The sequence below is a fragment of the Gavia stellata genome, chromosome 1, assembly GCF_030936135.1.
Source record: "Gavia stellata isolate bGavSte3 chromosome 1, bGavSte3.hap2, whole genome shotgun sequence".
Lineage (NCBI taxonomy): Eukaryota > Metazoa > Chordata > Aves > Gaviiformes > Gaviidae > Gavia > Gavia stellata.
Window position 1 is genome coordinate 122690073 of NC_082594.1, and position 18706 is coordinate 122708778.

Below are 18706 nucleotides of genomic sequence, written 5' to 3' on the forward strand. Positions count from 1 at the left end.
AGACAGTCTTTTTTGCACGTTAGGTTTCGTGTCCCTTTCCGTTTAGAAGAAGCTATAATGTCTCCATTTACTGCTCCGTACTTGTCAGAGATAAGCAATCCAAATGCACTGGAAAGAGATAATGCATTTCTTTTTCTCAAAATAGCCTTGCATCTTCATACACAGATGGACTCCTTCCCAAGAAAAGTCAGCAGGCTAAAAAGCACATTGCAGAACGTAGGCCCTGCATCTTCTGAATGCTTATAGGAAACAGTTTCACTGTCCCTTTTAGGGAAACATCCTCCAGAGACTTCTGACTTCGTTTCCCAAAGCATGTTTGTGGAGCAGGAACTCTGGAGTGGATCAAGGCTGCAAAAGCTGCAAACTTCCAGGTCCAAAAGAAGGAGGCGGGGGGATTATGAAACACCCCCAGTGGCAGGCCAGTCTGCTGTAAAACAAGCAGGTGGATGCCATTTAAAAAGAGAGGGAGAGAACTACGTAATTTTAAATCCACTATCAGAGTAAACATCACCTGTTACTGCTGGTAACATTTTGGTTTGAGCACAAGAGGAGATTTAGATGAACTTCACAGTAGCAGGAAAACCAGCTGTCCCGATGTCAGTCAGAGAAGCAAAAGGGTTTCGGTATCCTTGTGGTTTCTTCCACACACGCTTCCAGGTTGCATTTGACTTTGATACGCTTATTCTCCTTTTGGCCCTGGATACTGATCGCATACAGGAGAAGCGCATCCTGTGGCGTTCTACTGCAGGTTGACCGAGACAACCAGGAAAGCGCTGGCATTTTTGCCTCTGTTCTCCACGCACCAGAAATGGCAGAGTGAAACCACCAGCAACTCTACTAAGGTCAGCTCTGCCTTCTTCCTCGCTGTGCATTAAACACACTGAAGCATGAAACAGAATCAGGTGACTGTCAGATCAACCAGACCTGGGGACAGAGCTTTCCCAGGGATGAAGACACCCTGCTGCAGGCAGCCCGCTTCAAAAGTATTCAAACGTACAACGATGGCTCTGTCAAGCGAGTGAGACACCACTGGATAACACGCCAGATCTCTAATACAGGTTGGCAGAGAACTTCTGAGTAATTATTTCTCTTGAACAATGAGATTAATTCCTCAAACCTCTAATCTATGCTTGGAAGAAATTACGCAGATTGGAATCTTGCAGTCTTACAAACACAAGAATGAATGTCTTTGTATCTGAGGCAGAAGTCCTATCGATTGGAGTCTTGTAATCTCACGCACAAAAAATACACATCATCTTATACCAGCTCTAATGAATGTAAAGGCAAACTATACTTACATATTTCCATTTCCCAAACATAAGACCATCTGGTACTTCTAGACGACAAGGCATAGTAATAGTATCTCCATATAATGCATTTACTGTGTACAATCCCAGAGCTAGAGGAGAAACAGAAAGAGAGGAAACAATTTTAAGCATTTTCTTGAATTCCCGTATGTTAGCTAATTCACAGCAATTACAAAAGCAGAGCCACATCCTTTGTAAATGTGTATTTTCCAGCGTGTAGAATTTATCCCCAAACCTCTGTCAAAACAGGATTCCTGTCACTAAATTTGTTTACTTAGACATTATGACCTTTTCGGACCCATGTTTTCTGCTGCAGTCAGTGGGAGCCAAGTGGATTTTCAAACAGGATTGCACCCGCTCAACTGGATGAACACGTACACTCCAATCAGTATCCACAGCTATTGTCCCAAACTTAAAACTTGAAAAGGAAAATCCCTAAACCTTTATTTTCTTCATCTGAAAAACTAGCCACTTCTGCCTGGAGAGGTTACGTTGCAACGCAGTGTTGTGAGGAGGCCAGCAGACAAGACACATTCTGACCGCTGCACTACATAAAAACTTAGAAAAGAAAGAAAGAGAGTATTATTTAAGTGCTGGGTTCCCTTAAACCTGGGAAACAAACTAGTCTGCACATTTAGATTTTGGAAAAATGAAGTGAAATATTTCTATGAATTATTTAAGAATAGCTTTTTTCGGAAACCTCAGCACAATGATATTGTGCTAGTGCATACAAATTTACGGAATAAAATTGACCCACTTATTTTCATTGTCCAAAACATGTGAATTGAACAAAAACAACAGACCCTAAAGTGATGAAATGTTAAAACGCAAGGAAGTTTAAAGGAGAAGATGTTACAGCTTGGTGCATTTGCTATAATGCAACTTGCTTTGCTCCCGTCTTCCGTAGCTCCCCCTGCGCTCGGTGACGCTCGCTGCTCCTTAGACTGGAGGGAGTTTTTGCCTCTGGTACTCGCCCAGTGTCACTGAGCAAGTGCACTGGCTGCCTGCTCCCACCAACACGTCTGTGGCTTTTGTCCGGGTCTTCTGCCCAGAGACTCGGGATCTCCCCCTTTGCTCTCCCTTCATTTGCAACTGGAGCTGCAAAATCAAGGGCTTGCTGCCAAAGAAACCTTCTGTAAGAGAGAGCAGTAGGATGCTGGTGATGTAGCCAGGGCTGCAGAAACACCCAGGCTTCTAGAGACATCCGTTTTTCCAGAGATTCAGCCCTTCTTGCTAGAGCTGGAAAAAGCAAACCAGTTCCCATGCACCCCCAAAACACTGAAGCCGCAGACCCCGTATCTTTTCCCAAGTCCCGAGGCAGCCACTCGGGTGACCTGACAATCCTCTTGCTTTCTGCACGTGTGCACTCTATAGGGAGGTTTTCCCAAGGGATTTTTTTTTTCTTTAAACAAAATCATGTCTTTTCAAAAGCCAAACACCAAATTCCTTGCCTACAATTTAAATTAGTAAGACTCCAGAGCATTTTCGTCATGTGAGGACTTCAGAGGTCACTGTTAGCAGCAGCTCGTATTTATCATTTGTATCACAGCGACAATCGAGCTGTGATTTGTGCTGTGTGGTACTGCACAAAGAAATAGTATTCCAAACTCCTGCCTTAGAGAAGCTTACAACCTAGACGGCATCGCACGGTAAGGCAGAGAAGCAGGCAAGCAGGCTGGAGCTCAATGGACTAAAGGTACGCGGGAGATAACAGGCACCACTACCCGCACATATCTTAAAATTTCTTTCCTTCACACCGCTCCTTTTCAACTAAACAACTGCTAATCATCTTCTGGTTCTAATTAGTTCATAATTATTAATAAGTTCTGGTTCATAATTAGTCACAAACATACTCTGGGTACATCATTCACACTCCAAGGACTGCACGCTCTAATTTGCTGTATGGTTTATGACGACCAGCTTTTAAAGACCAGTTTTCTAAATGGCAATAGCCGTCAGCCCACTAGATGGTGCTGAGTTAGTGCAATCTCTAAAAATGAAACCATTTTTTTTAAGAGATCGGCTAATTTCAATTTTATGGAAATAGCACCAATGTTTTAGGAAATCAAACTGTAAATGGAAGTAAAATTCAAAGCTGGAACAAATTTTTCCCTTGGCCCTCTCTTGCACTCATTCTCATTCTGACCTCCAGGAGGGGGACAACGCAACTTTGGCTTTGCAAGTTAAATCCCAGTTTTCATTTCTGCTAGAGCTAGAAAAAAACCCAGTCTTTTTTGGTTCCTCTCTCCCAGGGGTGCAAAATTACAAGAGAGTTGCAAATATATATTCAATTAGTAAGCTGGTTAGTACCCTTTCCAATTCCAGTCAAGTGTCATTTAGTAATCTGAAATTCTGTAATGGTATTTTGCACCACATGGGAGAACAGAAACTGCTCCTCCTGCTAGGAGGTCTTCCCTGTCATTAGGGGAAAACAAAATGACCCTATGGTGATCTATAAAGTCATTCTCTCCTACACACCCGTTTAACGCCTGGAAGTTTCTAAGGTAACAAGTACACACTACCAAAGACTTAACAGACAGCCTCAGGAGGGTGAATGAAACTGTTTCTGGAAAGGATTTACATTGATAGCATTCGGAGCAGGTAATCAATGAATGGCCTGATAAAAGGAAACTGCCATCTGATTTTAGCAGAACTCTTTCATCTGAAAGGCATTCCTCAAGACGGAACCCCCTCCCCAAATCATGTTGCCATAAATTCTTCCTAAACTAAAATTATACAGTTTTTTAGGAATTTGTTAACACAGAGCCAGAAAGACATAGGTTTTACTTCAACTACAGAGAAATGGTCCTTACAAGAACACAGGAGGTCCTGCTGTAAAATTTTCTCCTCCCACTTCTGTAGCAACAAATCTAGGACATTTAAGGGTGAAAACTAGCTGAATAATTGTGAATTTTCACTGCAGGAACTGCAGTGATCTCCACAAAACAACTCTGCAAACCTATACATTTAAGAAATAAACAAACAAAAAAACCCCCTCAACAAATTTGGAAATTCCTCTCTCTGCTGCTATTAGATATATTTGTAAAATGGTGGGATGAAAAAGAAAACAGAAGAAAATGGTTGCTTAACTACATGACAGTGCTTACCATCAACCATCATTTTCTGAGAGTCCTTTACATAGTTTCCAGCTCATTCTAAGAAAAAGAAAATCAGAGCGGGATTTACAAATACATAACAAATTGCTCCATGCCCTAACACAGCACAGGGTCAATGTCAAGGCCCTGCTATCTCATTAACTGCAGGAGGGCGCAAAGGCAACTGTGGGGAATAACACTGCAAGAAGTCACCAGGCATCATGCCCTGCCTCGCCGTATTTCTGGTGCGCCTTTCTGTAGCTAATTAAAAGCTCAGCCAGCTCCCCTGCATGATTTTCAGATGTTACTTCCGAAAACTGAGCCAGCGCTGTTAGTAACAACAGTAATTCAGAGGCAGGATCTCATCCCACGTCGGCTGGGAGAAGCTGGGAGAAGAATTCAGAGGCAGGATCTCATCCCACGTCGGCTGGGAGAAGCTGGGAGAAGCTCTACTTGAAGCAGCTATGAATTACACCTATATACCAGGTTAATCCAGCTCACTTGCCTTCCATGCCTTTACATACAGGTTTGAGCAGCCTGAGGTTTAACTCATTTCCCCCTCTTTGATCCAGTGCTGAAGAAACTCTGAGCCGGATTAAACCCTTCCACGTAGGTTCGGACACGGGAAGAAAGCAGCAGCGTCAGGAGGTATTACGACTCAGAGAAAGATCCCAGCAGGACACTGCCAAATTGAGATGGCATTTGCTGTTGATGCTGTTAATTACAGCACTTTCCCTGTCCCCATGGCAGTGCGGACTGGCATCCTTCTTTGTCCCCCTCTCTGCCTGTGTATCACAGGGGAAGAACCAAACAGTACCCACATATTTGGCTGATAAAATAAAAAATTTGACTATTTGGCTTAAAGGCTGAGGAGGGGCTGTTGTTATTTTAGATCTTCACCCAGAGTGTATGATGCAGGTCATAATTAGACTAATTATTATTTTTAAATCAACAGGATCATACAAGAGGAACGGATAGAAGGTGAGTATCTAAAAATCAGGAATGTTTCTCCAAGGAAATAACAAAAGCCATAGGAAGCGTGTGGAAAGCAGCCATGTCTTCCACCTCTACCTTCCATTTGAAATACTGAATCTTTTTCTTCCCGCAAACACCTTTAAACGCTTAAGAGCAACATTTTTGTGACAAACATAGAACAAAACAAGGGTTGTACAAACACCCTTTAGATGCAAGATCCACAGGAGACTATGAACCTGTATCTGCAAACCAGGACTAGCAGAGGTACTACCCGAAACTCATCTTCACCGGCCTGCTGGGCTGCCTCCCAGCACAGCTTACTTCCAGTTACAAAGCAATGGAGAACTGGGCAGCTGAGCCTCCCTCAATACCCCGGAGTCCACCGATTTAAAGGATGTTTTACATCTACAAAGATGTCCTGTATTTTCTTTCTGCATCTGATTTTTTTACCGCTGATGCTTCTGCCCCAGCAGGTTCTGCAATGATGTTTCCTATTCCATTTTCTGGACCGAAGGAGCAAGGTCTCATTACCAGAGAACAGCAGGACACGTTGGCCACTGTGGTTCTTTGCAGCGATCAGCAGCAGCGGTTAGGGGAGGTCAGTTAGCTGCTTCTGGAATGGAAACGTCCAAACCCAAAAGCTATTATGTCTATTTAGCGCCTACTTTGGAAACTGTAAGTTAGGTTTGGCACTCCAAATCTTTACTTGAGGTTTTGGCCCTCCCATCTTATCTTCACATAGCCCAGATTAGCTTGTACGTAATACGTTGTGGGAGGCTAAAAAGCTCTGCCTAATGAAATAAATATTTTATTAAGTTGCTTGTTATCAGCTCTGAAGTAGCAACAGGCGGATTTTTCTGCCCTCCCTGCCACTCCCTGAAGGGATTTCAGCTTTATAGGCATACACACAGGTCCTCTTGACCATCCATTAAGGTATCAGCCAGGAAACATCAGCACTTCACAAAAACAAGAACTGTGTGTTCTTAAGATCAAGAAGTAACCTTTTATTAACAACACTTGTTTTTGGTTTTTTAAAGGACAAAGCAGTGTATGAATGACAGCTGGGTGTTGGTCCAATGCAAAACATATTAGGAAAAAAAGTGTCCAGCTTCAAATGCATGAGACAAGACTTGACAGGAGGTACTCACTGTCCCAACTGTTGACACTGATGATGCCTTAAGGTGGACTTTAACACTGAAAAGTAATTTCCATTTAATTAAAAGCACTTTCCATTTAATTAAAAGCACTATTTAGAGAAAAAATTAAGAGAGTTCACAGAATCACAGAATGGTTGAGGTTGGGAGGGACCTCTGGGGGTCATCTGCTCCAACCCCCCTGCTCAAGCAGGGCCACCTAGAGCCGGCTGCCCAGGACCATGTCCAGACAGCTTCTGAATATCTCCAAGTAGGGGGATGCCACCACCTCTCTGGGCACCCTGTGCCAGTGCTCGGTCACCCTCACAGGAAAAAAGTGTTTCCTGACGTTCAGAGTCATGTCCTGTGCTTCAGTTTGTGCCCATCACATCTTGTCCTGTCACTGGGCACCACTGAGAAGAGCCTGGCTCTGTCCTCTTTGCACCCTCCCTTCAGGTATTTGTACACATTGATGAGAGCCCCCACGAGCCTTTTCTTCTCCAGGCTGAACAGTCCCAGCTCTCTCAGCCTTTCCTTACGTGGGAGATGCTTCAGTCCCTTCATCGTCTTCACGGTCCTTCACTGGACTCTCTCCGGTATGTCCATGTCTCTCTCGTACTGAGGAGCCCAGAAATGGACACACTGCTCCAGATATGTCCTAACCAGCACTGAGTGAAGGGGAAGGATCATCCCATCGACCTGACGGCAATACTTTCCCTAATGCAGCCCAGGACACCATTAGCCTTCTTTGCTGCAAGGGCACATTCTTGGCCCATGTTCGACTTGGTGTCCACCAGGACCCCCTGGACCTTTTCTGCAAAGCTGCTTTACAGCAGGTCAGCCACCTTCCATGCTGCATGGAAGTTAGACTTTTCAGATAGGACTCATCTTTTAACTACTTTTTCTCCCGCTCTTTTCCTTGCCTGGCAAGAAGTAACTTTTCCAGTAAGACATTTAGTAAACTTTCAAGACATTCACAACACTGATCACGGGAGCAGAGAAGACAAAATACAGCAAACATGCCATGGACCTCATGTTTCCCTACCTGAGCCTGACAAAGTCAGCTGAAAAAAGGGTAAGTCCTGTATAGATATAATGGGACTTCAATCATACTTTTTGCTGAGCCACAACAGCCTGGCATTCGGACATCACTCAGCCTTGAGCCTTCAGACCTCTGCAACAAAGGCCCAGGTGCTATTTCTTCAACAAGCTCGTCCTTGTGATCCAGCTCGCTCTACTGAAAACAAGCCTCTTCACATGAGCTACAACAGGCACTCTGACGCACAGCTCACACAGACATGCCCTTGGTCATTAATCTTCTGACATAGCACAGAAAACACAAAGATACACTTCAGGATGTTAAAAGAATGGTTAAAGCAAGAGAAAAAAAAAAAAAGGCTTGTGTTCTAAAAATTCACGCATATGACAGCCCCCATTTCAGCTTGGTGACCTTGACCATTCCTTGTTTCATATGCTGGGCATCAAAATAGGGAATCAGGGCAAACACTTCCAAGAAAATTCAAACATTGATTATCTTCATCGTACAAATATGAGTAAAAACCAAAGTGTGTGTGTTTGTGGATATGTTACCTGATACAGGTTATATAAACAGTATATCGTTTCTTATCTCTTCCTGTTTAAACAGTGAAACAAATCCACACTAGGATTTCAAAAGGACTATTAGTTACAAGAGAACCATCAATATTATCCAAGAGGGAAACTAACTGCAGATAAACATATCCAACAGTGTTTAATGTAACATACACTTGTAAAACAACATAACAGAACTTGCTGAAGGGATTCTTATACTTTATCACAGTATTCCTTCAATGAGTTTTAAACCCTGAATAATACTAGAGCACAGGCAATTTTAACACCAAAGGAAAAAAATTTCTTTATCATCTTATAAGCACTGATGCAATGGACAGCAGTTACCCTTTGGAATCATCACTGCTAACTTGAGCTCTCTGAAGATGAGAAGTAACTGAATGGGAATGCACATTTGGGGTTGTTGGTTTTGCTTTTATTTTGTAAGACCCAACTCAGAACATGGTTGTGACTCTGGATGATGTTAAGTACCTTTTGACAAGTTGGTCAAAGAAACACCCACTTAATTCCAAAGACACAAGTAGCCAAACCCACACAAACAGGAGCACTTACGTGCTTAACACTGATTTTGGCAAGTACTCAGGCAGATTAGGGTGATGGGGCTTGGCACCCAGCAACATCAAGGCATCAGGCAGTACACATCAGGAAACAGGCAGGGTATCTAAAGGTAAAGAGATACTGAAAACACCAGAGAGCAGACATTAAATGCCAGCAGAATTCAGCTACCGTTACCCTACCAGAAGCATTATGCTTGTTTAAAACACACAGAGTTTTTCCTCATCAATGAGGAAAAAATCCTGAAGGATATGTCAGCACTTCAGAAATCCTCTCTCCTATGAACACTAATAACTGATATGCTCCTACTCCTTTCTAATTCCATACGAATCAAATGTTTTCCTTATCAGTACAAAGAAATTGGCTATAACTAGAAACTAGCTGAGATAACCTGTCCCATCTGACCAAGGCTGCACGGGCTCTATCACCTTATCAATAAAGAAATCCTCAGCCCCCTCCTCCATCGCTGGTCTAGAGGATGGAGGTCAATGTGTGCTTCTCACTGGCTTTTTGCTCTATAGTTCAGCCAGTCGTGCACTGCACGGGATGCAGAGTTTTCCTACACGTGCATGCAGCTTGGATCTCCGCGTAAGCCTAAGCGCGAGCTCAAGGCTGGGACCTCCGTGAGTTTAGGTCCAAAATCCCACAGAGCATTTTAACCACAGTTTTCAAAGTCCTACAACGTGACCAAATAAAGCTCTGGGTGCTGTCTGCTTTTTCACAAACCAGACTACTCAAGGCTGATTATTTCACTGACGGCTATTTCTGCTGTAAGATTTCAAAACATCCAGCTGTTTTCAGTATTTTGGCGGCTATTTTCCCCACTTCCCACAGCAGAATACAGCTTTCACATCTGTACGTTCCCTTCCTGTAAGCTTTGCTTGTAGCTTGATTTGGAACCATTTTAGCACAAGCTTTTGAAAAGACTGAAGGAAATTTCAACCTGCAAGGAGAGGTCTTAGAAAGTTATGTCCTTCCAAGAGCAGATGGTTTTGTAGTAGATGCTACACTGCGTAGTTTACAAGGGTTATCATTACTGTAAACTTCACCCTAGGGAAGTTCATACTGAGCATTTCTCTGAACATTTTCTATCATCATCTCTGCTAAAGGAGTACACTGGAGAACATACAGAAGAAAAGCTTCTTCAGTCTGAATGTACCAGAACACCTAGATTGCATCTAAATAATGATGACTAATAACCTTTTGTCAGCTTAGGAACTTCAAATGTTATATATAAAGCAATAATCATGACAGTAATCATGATCATCAAAATTTTCAATAATTTTTGATAGATATGCAAAAGAAATTTGTACACAGTCATACTCCTTTAAAATTCAAATGTCCATCATTAAATGCATTATTGTTGTCACTTAAACAGATACTGCTTTCAAGTCAGCAAAGCTTTCAAACTACATAAAAAAAGCTGTTCCTAGCATTAGCTTCTGCAAAGCTTGAGACGAAATGAGCAGTTCAAAGCTCAGTAATGATGCAAAATGCTACCGCAAAACGAATTACTTGTGTCAGCACACCAACCTTCCTACCTTCCCACCTAGCCTCTGTTCCAATGCCCAGCTCCAAGACAACAAAGGAAACTGCTAAGACCAATAGCTCTGAAACGGGACCAGCAAGCTCTGGTTTGCTTGGCTGCAGTAAGCGTATCTCTACTTTATAATCCCATCCCTTTTAAATCAGGAAGGCTCCAAAATCTGCTAAAGAACTGGAAGGAAAACCCATGAAAGCCACCAGTGCCTTTGTACCGCATGAGCTTTGTTATAGCAAAATTTTCCTTTCAAAGGGAAAGTCCTAAGCTTCTTTCCACACACCACCCCCCCAAAACATCACCTGTGATTTCAATGGTCTTCTAATCACACTATTTTATGGAAACCCTAGCTTTTGGCTCAGAATTACATAACTCTATTTCTGGATTTGGTGCTAATCCAAAACCAGTCAATTTATTTTGCAGGCTGATTTGCAGGTTTAAATTTTCAGGGCCTTTGAGTAAATCTTACAGGTTTTAAAAAGTTACTTATGTAGTGGTGCTGCTGTAAGTAGGAAAAAATGTAGTGTAATTCCAAGCAAGTATTTACAAATAGGACTTAGGGAAAAAACTTCTACCTACTTAAAAATGCTTGAATTAGTATAAGGCTAGCAGAGACAATGTTTCCACAAGATCTGTGTGGAACCACGTCAAAAGACATGTCCAACACTGGCAAGTTGTGGCCAGCATCAGAAAACCCAGCTGTGTTTTTTATGAGCACCGTACAGCGGAAAAAAGCTCTTTCCCACAGTTGATGCTGCAGCTGAAAGGCCACTGTTAATGATTTACTTTGATGCCAGTTTTTACAAAACATTGCTTAGGATAGTTCTCATAATTCAGAGGAAGAGAGAAGATGGCCAACATATCTTCTTACAAATACTTCTGTTCAAGATGTAGCCATGACTAAAAGAACTAGGATTAATTTTTTTTAACATACTGGAAAACTGAAAATAATTTATTAAAATAGTTACCAACATATGGTGTGATTTTTTACAAATGGTCCGGCACATCTCTCAGGAAAATGAGTTGTAGCTTACTAAAGTTTGATGATACAAGCTATCTGCCAAGAGATGAGCAGCAAATGTGGGAAAACAGTTTCTGAGTCAATACTGCAATGAGTTTCATTTTTAAAGGGTAAACCTAGTTAGGCAAAATGGGATCAACAAAGCCTTTGTAGCTTGGTGAAACTTCTCACTCTTTCTGAGGTTAGCCTCTGGCTGCTCCTGCAGCGTACTTCTGTTACGCTTCTCAGTTGCCAAAGCACTCTTCCATTTGCTAAAACTACTCCAATTGTTTATCTTCTCGTTATGCTAGTCAGCAATGCTGCTTTGTATCCAATAGCTTAAAGGGACTTAGAAGTTTCTATTAAGTCAAATAAAACCTGTAGCTCAAAAATAATTATCCAAAATCCCCATTATATTTTTGCTATGAAACCTTTGTTCCTTTTTTTCAAAAAAAATACAATAGACAGCATATTAAAAAAAGAGCTGGCCCTCTTGCTTTTTCATAACTTGATATTGACAGTGTGGATCAATATACCCCACGGGCTAATAGTGCAGAAAAAACACATAATTTATACATAAATGCTGAATAAAAGGCTAAATAGCATATGTTTTTCGTATCAGAACTATGAGAGATTTTGTTTTAGTACTCTAAGTAAGAGTATATTACCCTGTCACCCTAGGTTTTCAGTCAATGTCAAGTTGGCAGTGCACCAAGGCAGAAGACCTTCTGAAAAAGGAGGCTGAACTTGTGCCACTTGCATCCTTCCCCTTGCGCGTGCTCCTGCTTGACTGCAGCGAGAGGCCTGAGAAATGGGGCTGCCACTGTGGTGGCACCGGAGTGGAGACGGCAAAGGGGGCCCAAACCTGCTGGCTCCTTCCAGGGGCACCTGGAAGTGAACGGACTGTTTCTCTTAGGGTGAGACGCTTGGGCTCCCTTCCTACCACAGGCATTAACCTCTTCCCATCAGCCTGCATGAGATTAAACCAACGAGAAGAAGCAACTGCAAGATGATAAGGAGGTGGTCACTGCATCCCACTTGGTCAACTGCTCCTCTCCAGGGTGCTCCTCTCCAACTATGGAAAACACAGGAGAAAAAAAAACCTTTTCTTTCACACACATTATGGTCCACATATGCTAGTAAAGTATACACCAGCTTTTCTATATACAACTATCCCTTGTAAGTACATCCCATTAGACTTTGGCCTGTGAGGATCCATAAGCAGATAAAGAGGACAAAGAGCAGATGGACCTTCCAGATACAGTTCTTTTGGAGTTAGGCACTAAGAAACATATGCCTTATTGATCCATGCTCCAACTCTTGCATCAAAACAGAGGGAAAATAGTTCAAGCAAGGCCCTAGCTTTGGAAAAGCAGCCAGTAAGCAGCATTTTCTTCCCCCGGCATCAGCCAGAAGCAAGGAAGCAAACAAAGGCTACAGCATCATAGCAAAATCTGACCCTGAACCCACCTGCTCCCAATCAAAATACATGGAAGGGCTCCGCGGCCACGTTGGCAGAGCCAACAGCAGCATTAAAGCTACTTGGTTTTCCTCACTTGCCTTCTGCACCTTTTCTACTTTCAATTAGTGAAAATTACATGGTTAACATACCTAAGGCTTGGCATTGCAGCAACAGGTAGGAATTATCCATACCTCCCACTACAAAGGTACATAAAATAAATACTGAATTTCTTGGTAAGTGAAAACGTGGTAACAATTTATATTTTACAAAAGATATACTTCCCAAAACATGTATACATTTCTTACATTTCTTTAAGCATGAAGGACTCTTAAGAGAAAAATCAAGGTACCAGAAAGCAAATCAGAGGACCATTTTGCAAAGGCATGACCAAAAAAAAAAAAAACCACCACTGATCACTCTAGTTAAATAAATGCAATGGAAAAAGATTATGAATTAGGAAAAACAAGGTAACACAAAAAATTAGAAAAAAGAACGTAGTTAAATCAATGCCACTGCAGCTCTCCTATGCAAAGGAATCTCAACAGCAGACAGTGTTCTAACCACTTTCCTCTTGTGAGTTGTCTGCATTCTGCCTACAGTCCTCCTTGTAGGAAGAGGCACTTCCCTTCTGCCCATCTAGGATCCTTCCAAGTTGAAAATCAGTGCCTGACAGTTTCCAATAATGTAATTTTTTTAACCATGCTTGTTGTTCCTCTACTTCAAATCATGACTTGCTCTGTCAAGTAATCCTAAAACAAAGAAAAAGGCCAGATCTCTACTATTCAGTATGTTCCAGATCTGCAAACTTCACCCTCTCCATTGCCTGCGGGTTCACCTGGGTATTGCTTACCCATGCAAAGCTATCCTAAGGTTCAGCTCCCCAGCTTCTGCTGCAGGCTTGCTATCTGCTATCAGCATTCCCCTCTGCGGCAATTGGGGTTGCCAGCAAGCAGAGAAGAATCTGTGCAGAGAAGACATAATTTTTGCTTCTCTTTCTTTATCAGTGCTCTGAAGCATTTGCAGAAGCTCCAGCCGTATTCCTGTAATAAACCCATACAGCCCACTAAGTAAGAAAGAAAATATTTGGTGAATTCAAGTTTGATTGGCAACTTGCAGAGGCGCATGATGCAGCTTCCACTGACACTGCTGAGACGGGCACCTGAAATCGTGCATCCAGTACTGTGTATCACAGAAACGCGTTACTCCTACCTGCCCTTCATCAAGGCTGTGGGGTCCACAGCTAATTAGCAGGCAGTGTCCTGCCACACTTCCATACTGCAGTCATACTTACCAGACCAGCTGCTTGCTGGTTTTAGCAGTGTTTATTCCCAAAGAAACCAGCTAGATTTCACCAACAGAGCAAACCACAACCTCCGACTGCAATGTGTTCAGTATATTATTTTCCGTGAATGAACTTCATTTACTTGTGGTGAAAACCATTCCCTAATCACTTATAAAAACAAAACACCTTACAGAAGCCACAACTTCAAAGGGCATAGAGGAAGGACAGATTTATCCTTCTGTAACGCTGAGTGGGTGGAAAAAGCTGTACATGCTTTCAACAGAAAGCATCCAGCCCTTCCGAATTAGGAAAATAGATTGGTAAATGGAAAGCGTCAGCTTTATGTGCTATCAGGTGGCTCTGGTTGGATGGACACCCCCCCCAGCTGATGATAGGCTTTTGGCTGCTCCATCTGTTTTCCAACTGCGTTCCCTACTGATAAGGCAGAGGACAAAGCGACACAGATGAGATGAATATAGCCTCCCCGAATCATCAACGGGTCTTTGTTACCTGGAGACAAGACCTATCATTTCACTGATAGCACAATAACACAGGTGTGAGGGGGAAAAGCTCACTGAAAGTATAATGCTACAAATCCTTATGATTGATGCTAAAATAAGTGACTGACAGCTCCTCTGAGGCTCTCTTTACATTTAATGGGCTCCTCAGAGAAATGGCTTTTTACATTTCATAGATGCCTCTAGCCAGCCCTGGTACTGGCAACTGTCTCCTGCTGTAGGAGGATGAGCTGAAGCAGATGTGCACTTTCACCAACGGGAGAAATCAGCATCACCTTCGTTTCTGAAAGTTTTGTCTTTGCCTGCTTTTCTTAACCACTATGCCGAAAATTAACAGGTGTGTCAGCAGCACCAGCTGCTAACTATAGATAAAAGAAAGAGTTAACATTACACAGACTCTTATTCAATGGTGAAAGACAGACACTGGGATATGGAACTAGGTAAAGCTGGTGCGACTTCAGTGCCCATCATTTCTCCTTGCAGATATTACTGACATGTGCCATGGTATGAAACGCTGCCAAATATCGGGGTCTGTTTCCACCTCATCTGTATTTACATACGTACGTGCATATAGAAGCTAGCATCTGATGTGCTATTACTTTTCTTCTTTGCATGAATTCTTTACTGTTTTTACAAAAAAACCCCATTGCTTAAAATAATGCTGCATAGATAAAACAATGCTGGAAAGGACCACACAACTGCGGCTCAAATCTGGTGGATGGGCTCACAGCTTACAATGATTTTCCAGTATAATATAACATTAGAACATATAGGTACTGTCCAGCTACTGAACAAATTGCTGTAAGTCTCAGCTGCCCTCTGGAGAAAACCATGAAGAATGGTTAGAAAATGCAAAGTATCGTTCCTATTCATTTTTTAAATTAATGTATGAGTTACCTTCTAGAATTTTAAACAGTAGGCATTGCTTTCTGCAAATACAGAGTTGCTATGAAGTTTAAAAGCAGCAGCATATGTTGTAAGGCCTATCTGTAGTCCCAAAAAGGGTACCAAAGAGTTACTATAAGCGCGTGCAAACAGAAGCAATACAGACATTCAACCTTTCAAATATTTACGCACATATTTATCTTCAAGAACAAATAGTCCCACAACATGAGGATGAGAGCACAAAACATCAGCATTACTACTAGAAAACAGTTATGCTGACTAGGCTTCCCTCCCTATTATTATACATAGATATAATATAGGTATACAGGTAGCTTCCTGAAAGTCCAGAACCCTGTTTATAAGATAATAAAGAGTCACAATCAACCGATTGCTCAGGGACCCAGCCCAAACTTCAGTGGAGCACTTCAGGACCCTTGTGGAGCCACTGTTACTTCCAGAGCATAACCCCTGCTCAATAAGCCCTCCAACTCCAGGCATGCAGCACACACCTCTGCCACAAATAAAACCTGTACGTGGTTTGCAGGAACAGAGACATATTGACTATCCGGGTAATACACTACGCTTGCTTTAGGGAATGCGTCCACTACATGCCACTCGTTTCAACATAGTCCTGAACAGCAGAAATAGAAACGATAGCAGCTACACAGACTTGGATGCTTGTAATTTTAGATTTCAGTGTGAATGGTTGAGTAAACAGCAATTCCTTCAGAGCAGCCCATCTCAGTTAGATTCGTGGCTTCCAGCGCAGAGTAGCCACACTTCAACTGTTGCTGAAACTCTCTGTAAACACGTATCTTGGTGTGAAAGTCGGCCACTTCCTCTAAATACCTGTCAGAAACTCTCTGCAGAGAAGGCAATTGTGTTTTAGTTAGCATGACAGCTTCTGCAGTGCATTATGCTCTTGTAAAGTGCATTATTGCCCAATTGCACTTTTAAGTACGGTTCAACATGCTGTTTTGACCTACGTATTTGAGCCATAATTACCAATTTCCTTACCTAGGCGCTGCTGCCTCCCGTATCGCCACCTCTCCCTGAGCAGGAACACAGAAGACAGGTCTCCCGAGTTGTTATTTTGATTCGTGGCAGGAGCTTTTACCCGTACGCTGCTAGTTAGCCATTTTTTGACACTAACCATGTACTCAGACAATTACCATTTTGCAACAACCATCGAAGACAAGGTACTTGCTACGCAGCCCTTATGTTGGCCAAGCACACAAGCTACTGCAGTGCCAGGCTGAAGCAGATCACCTACTGAAGGGCAGCGCCTTTGCGTGCATCTTTATACGGCGATACTGCAAAGTAAATGATGGGTACCTTACGTCTTTCCTAAGACCCATCTTGTGTTTTCTGCAGAGAATCAGCACTCACACAGGGCCCAGCGAGGGACTGCTTCAGCTTTTGGTAAGTTAAAAGCATCCCTGAGTCGGTCAGTCACAAATTGTCCTGCTGTGCTGTGGCTCTCAAAGCCATCACGCCCGAGGGGACTCCTGGAGCACCCACTACCTACAGTCCTTCCTAACCACTCCTCTGGGTCAAGAGGAGTGCGGCCGTGCTGGATACTTGCCAGAAAACACTTCTGAAAGGCCAAAACAATCTCACAGCTACTTCAAGCCATCTTTTAGTGTCAGGAGGGGTGCTAGGGTGGCTCAGTGGGGCAAAGGATCTGGCCTCCAAAGACAAAAACTTGTTATTCTGTCTTGTGAGGAAACAGAATGACTTTTAATAGTCTCCAGCTTCTGTAAAAACATGCACTAATTAGCACACATATTTGAAAAAATGCTCCTATACCTAATTATTCTGAAGAAATCCTGCAAACTAATTATTAGTTCTGGAATCCTTTTTCGAGCCAGATGGTGCCCTCACTAAAATACCAAGGCTAGAGAATTATTTATGTGAGCTTTGACCATGTCTGAACAGCTCAGGGAATGATATATGTTTTTAATGCCCTGATACTGACAACAAGCCTTTTTACTCTAAATTAATGGGAAACAAATGTCGCATGGTGAAGATAAAAGTGACTTTGCAAAGTTTTATTCTTTAGAAGTTGCCTTTTTTAAGAGACCAGTGTTCTTGCAGAAATGTCAGCATCAGTTTGTCTGACAGAACGGAGGGATGCTATGGCACGTGCGTCTGCTCATGACACGTGCGTAGTATGGGCTGTGTGTGCATGGGGGGGAAATCAATAGTATTTGGGATAATGTATCTAATTTTAGGATGGCCTTAACTGTGTCTCAACAAAAAAACACACCCCAAAACCCCACAACACAAAACCAAACAAGCAACCAGAATAACCCAAGCCACCCTCCAGCAAAGTAGCTGGTGCCTTTAGTTTCTCATAGGTACAAATCCGCATTTTAGGCTGATTTGCTTTAACTTTTTTATATGCTGCTTTTTTTCCCCTTAAATGCATTTGATATGCAAATTTAGTCTGAAAGATAGGTGTTCACAGACTAAACCAAACCCACAGAATTACATGACAGCAGTGAAGAGGCAGGGTTTTGAGACCCGGTGCAGGCACCGGCTGCAGCCCCCCTGGAGCAGGGCTCCAGCGCACCCCCTGCTCACCAGCCGGTCCCCGGTCCTCCGTTCCTGCCAGAGCAGGACGGGGACCTTTGAACAGGAACCCACAGCTTCTACACATAAGGGCTGTGAACCTGGACCTTCAGAAACAGCTCTCAAAAGTATCCTTTTAAAAGAAGTCAGTAAGAGCCTAAAAATATCAGACTTCCCACTTACAGATTACTGTTTTCACCAATGGATCTGAACGCAGTTTCCCACGGACATCACTGCTGTTATATTTGTTTTAAAACAGCAAAGCAAAGGTCTGCAGACACGCAACGCCGTGCCCACCACGGGTGAGGAGGGCTGCCAGCTGCGGCAGAGCCAGGGCGGGTAGGAAGATGCCACAGACAGTTGGCACAAAGAAGCTTGGAATGGGGTGACAGACCACCAGGCTGCAGAGTTGTAAGAGTTTTCTGCAGCACCATTCACATTACACCCTTGGCATTATCCTAAGACACTGTTTAATAAGCATCATGCCTCTGGTTTGAGGCTGAAATACCAACAAGTCCCTAAAAGTAGCTTCACATCTGACCCTGCCTTCTGTGCACCAACAACTGCTCCAAGAATTATTTTTCCTCTCTACACACTCCATATAAGTATCTGAAATTCGCTGCTGCAGTATTGAAATGAGTCCAACATAAAATTAATATCCATCATAGCTATTTTAAAAAAACCCTCAATATATTAAGTACTCTACAATCAAAACAAGGCACCTTAAATCAAGCTGAATGCATCTGAGTAGGTTTTCATTATCTGGATTTAC

General features: G+C 42.7%; 1 protein-coding gene across 1 annotated transcript in view; it reads right to left on the reverse strand.

The window, feature by feature from the left end:
• The window catches only part of ALCAM (activated leukocyte cell adhesion molecule), a 122555-nt gene that overhangs the window by 35109 nt on the left and 68740 nt on the right, over positions 1 to 18706 (reverse strand). The window contains exon 2 of the mRNA XM_059816159.1: positions 1299 to 1399. Within this exon, the coding sequence (XP_059672142.1) occupies positions 1299 to 1352 (54 nt within the window). The 5' untranslated portion in view covers positions 1353 to 1399. The remainder of the gene's footprint in view (positions 1 to 1298; positions 1400 to 18706) is intronic.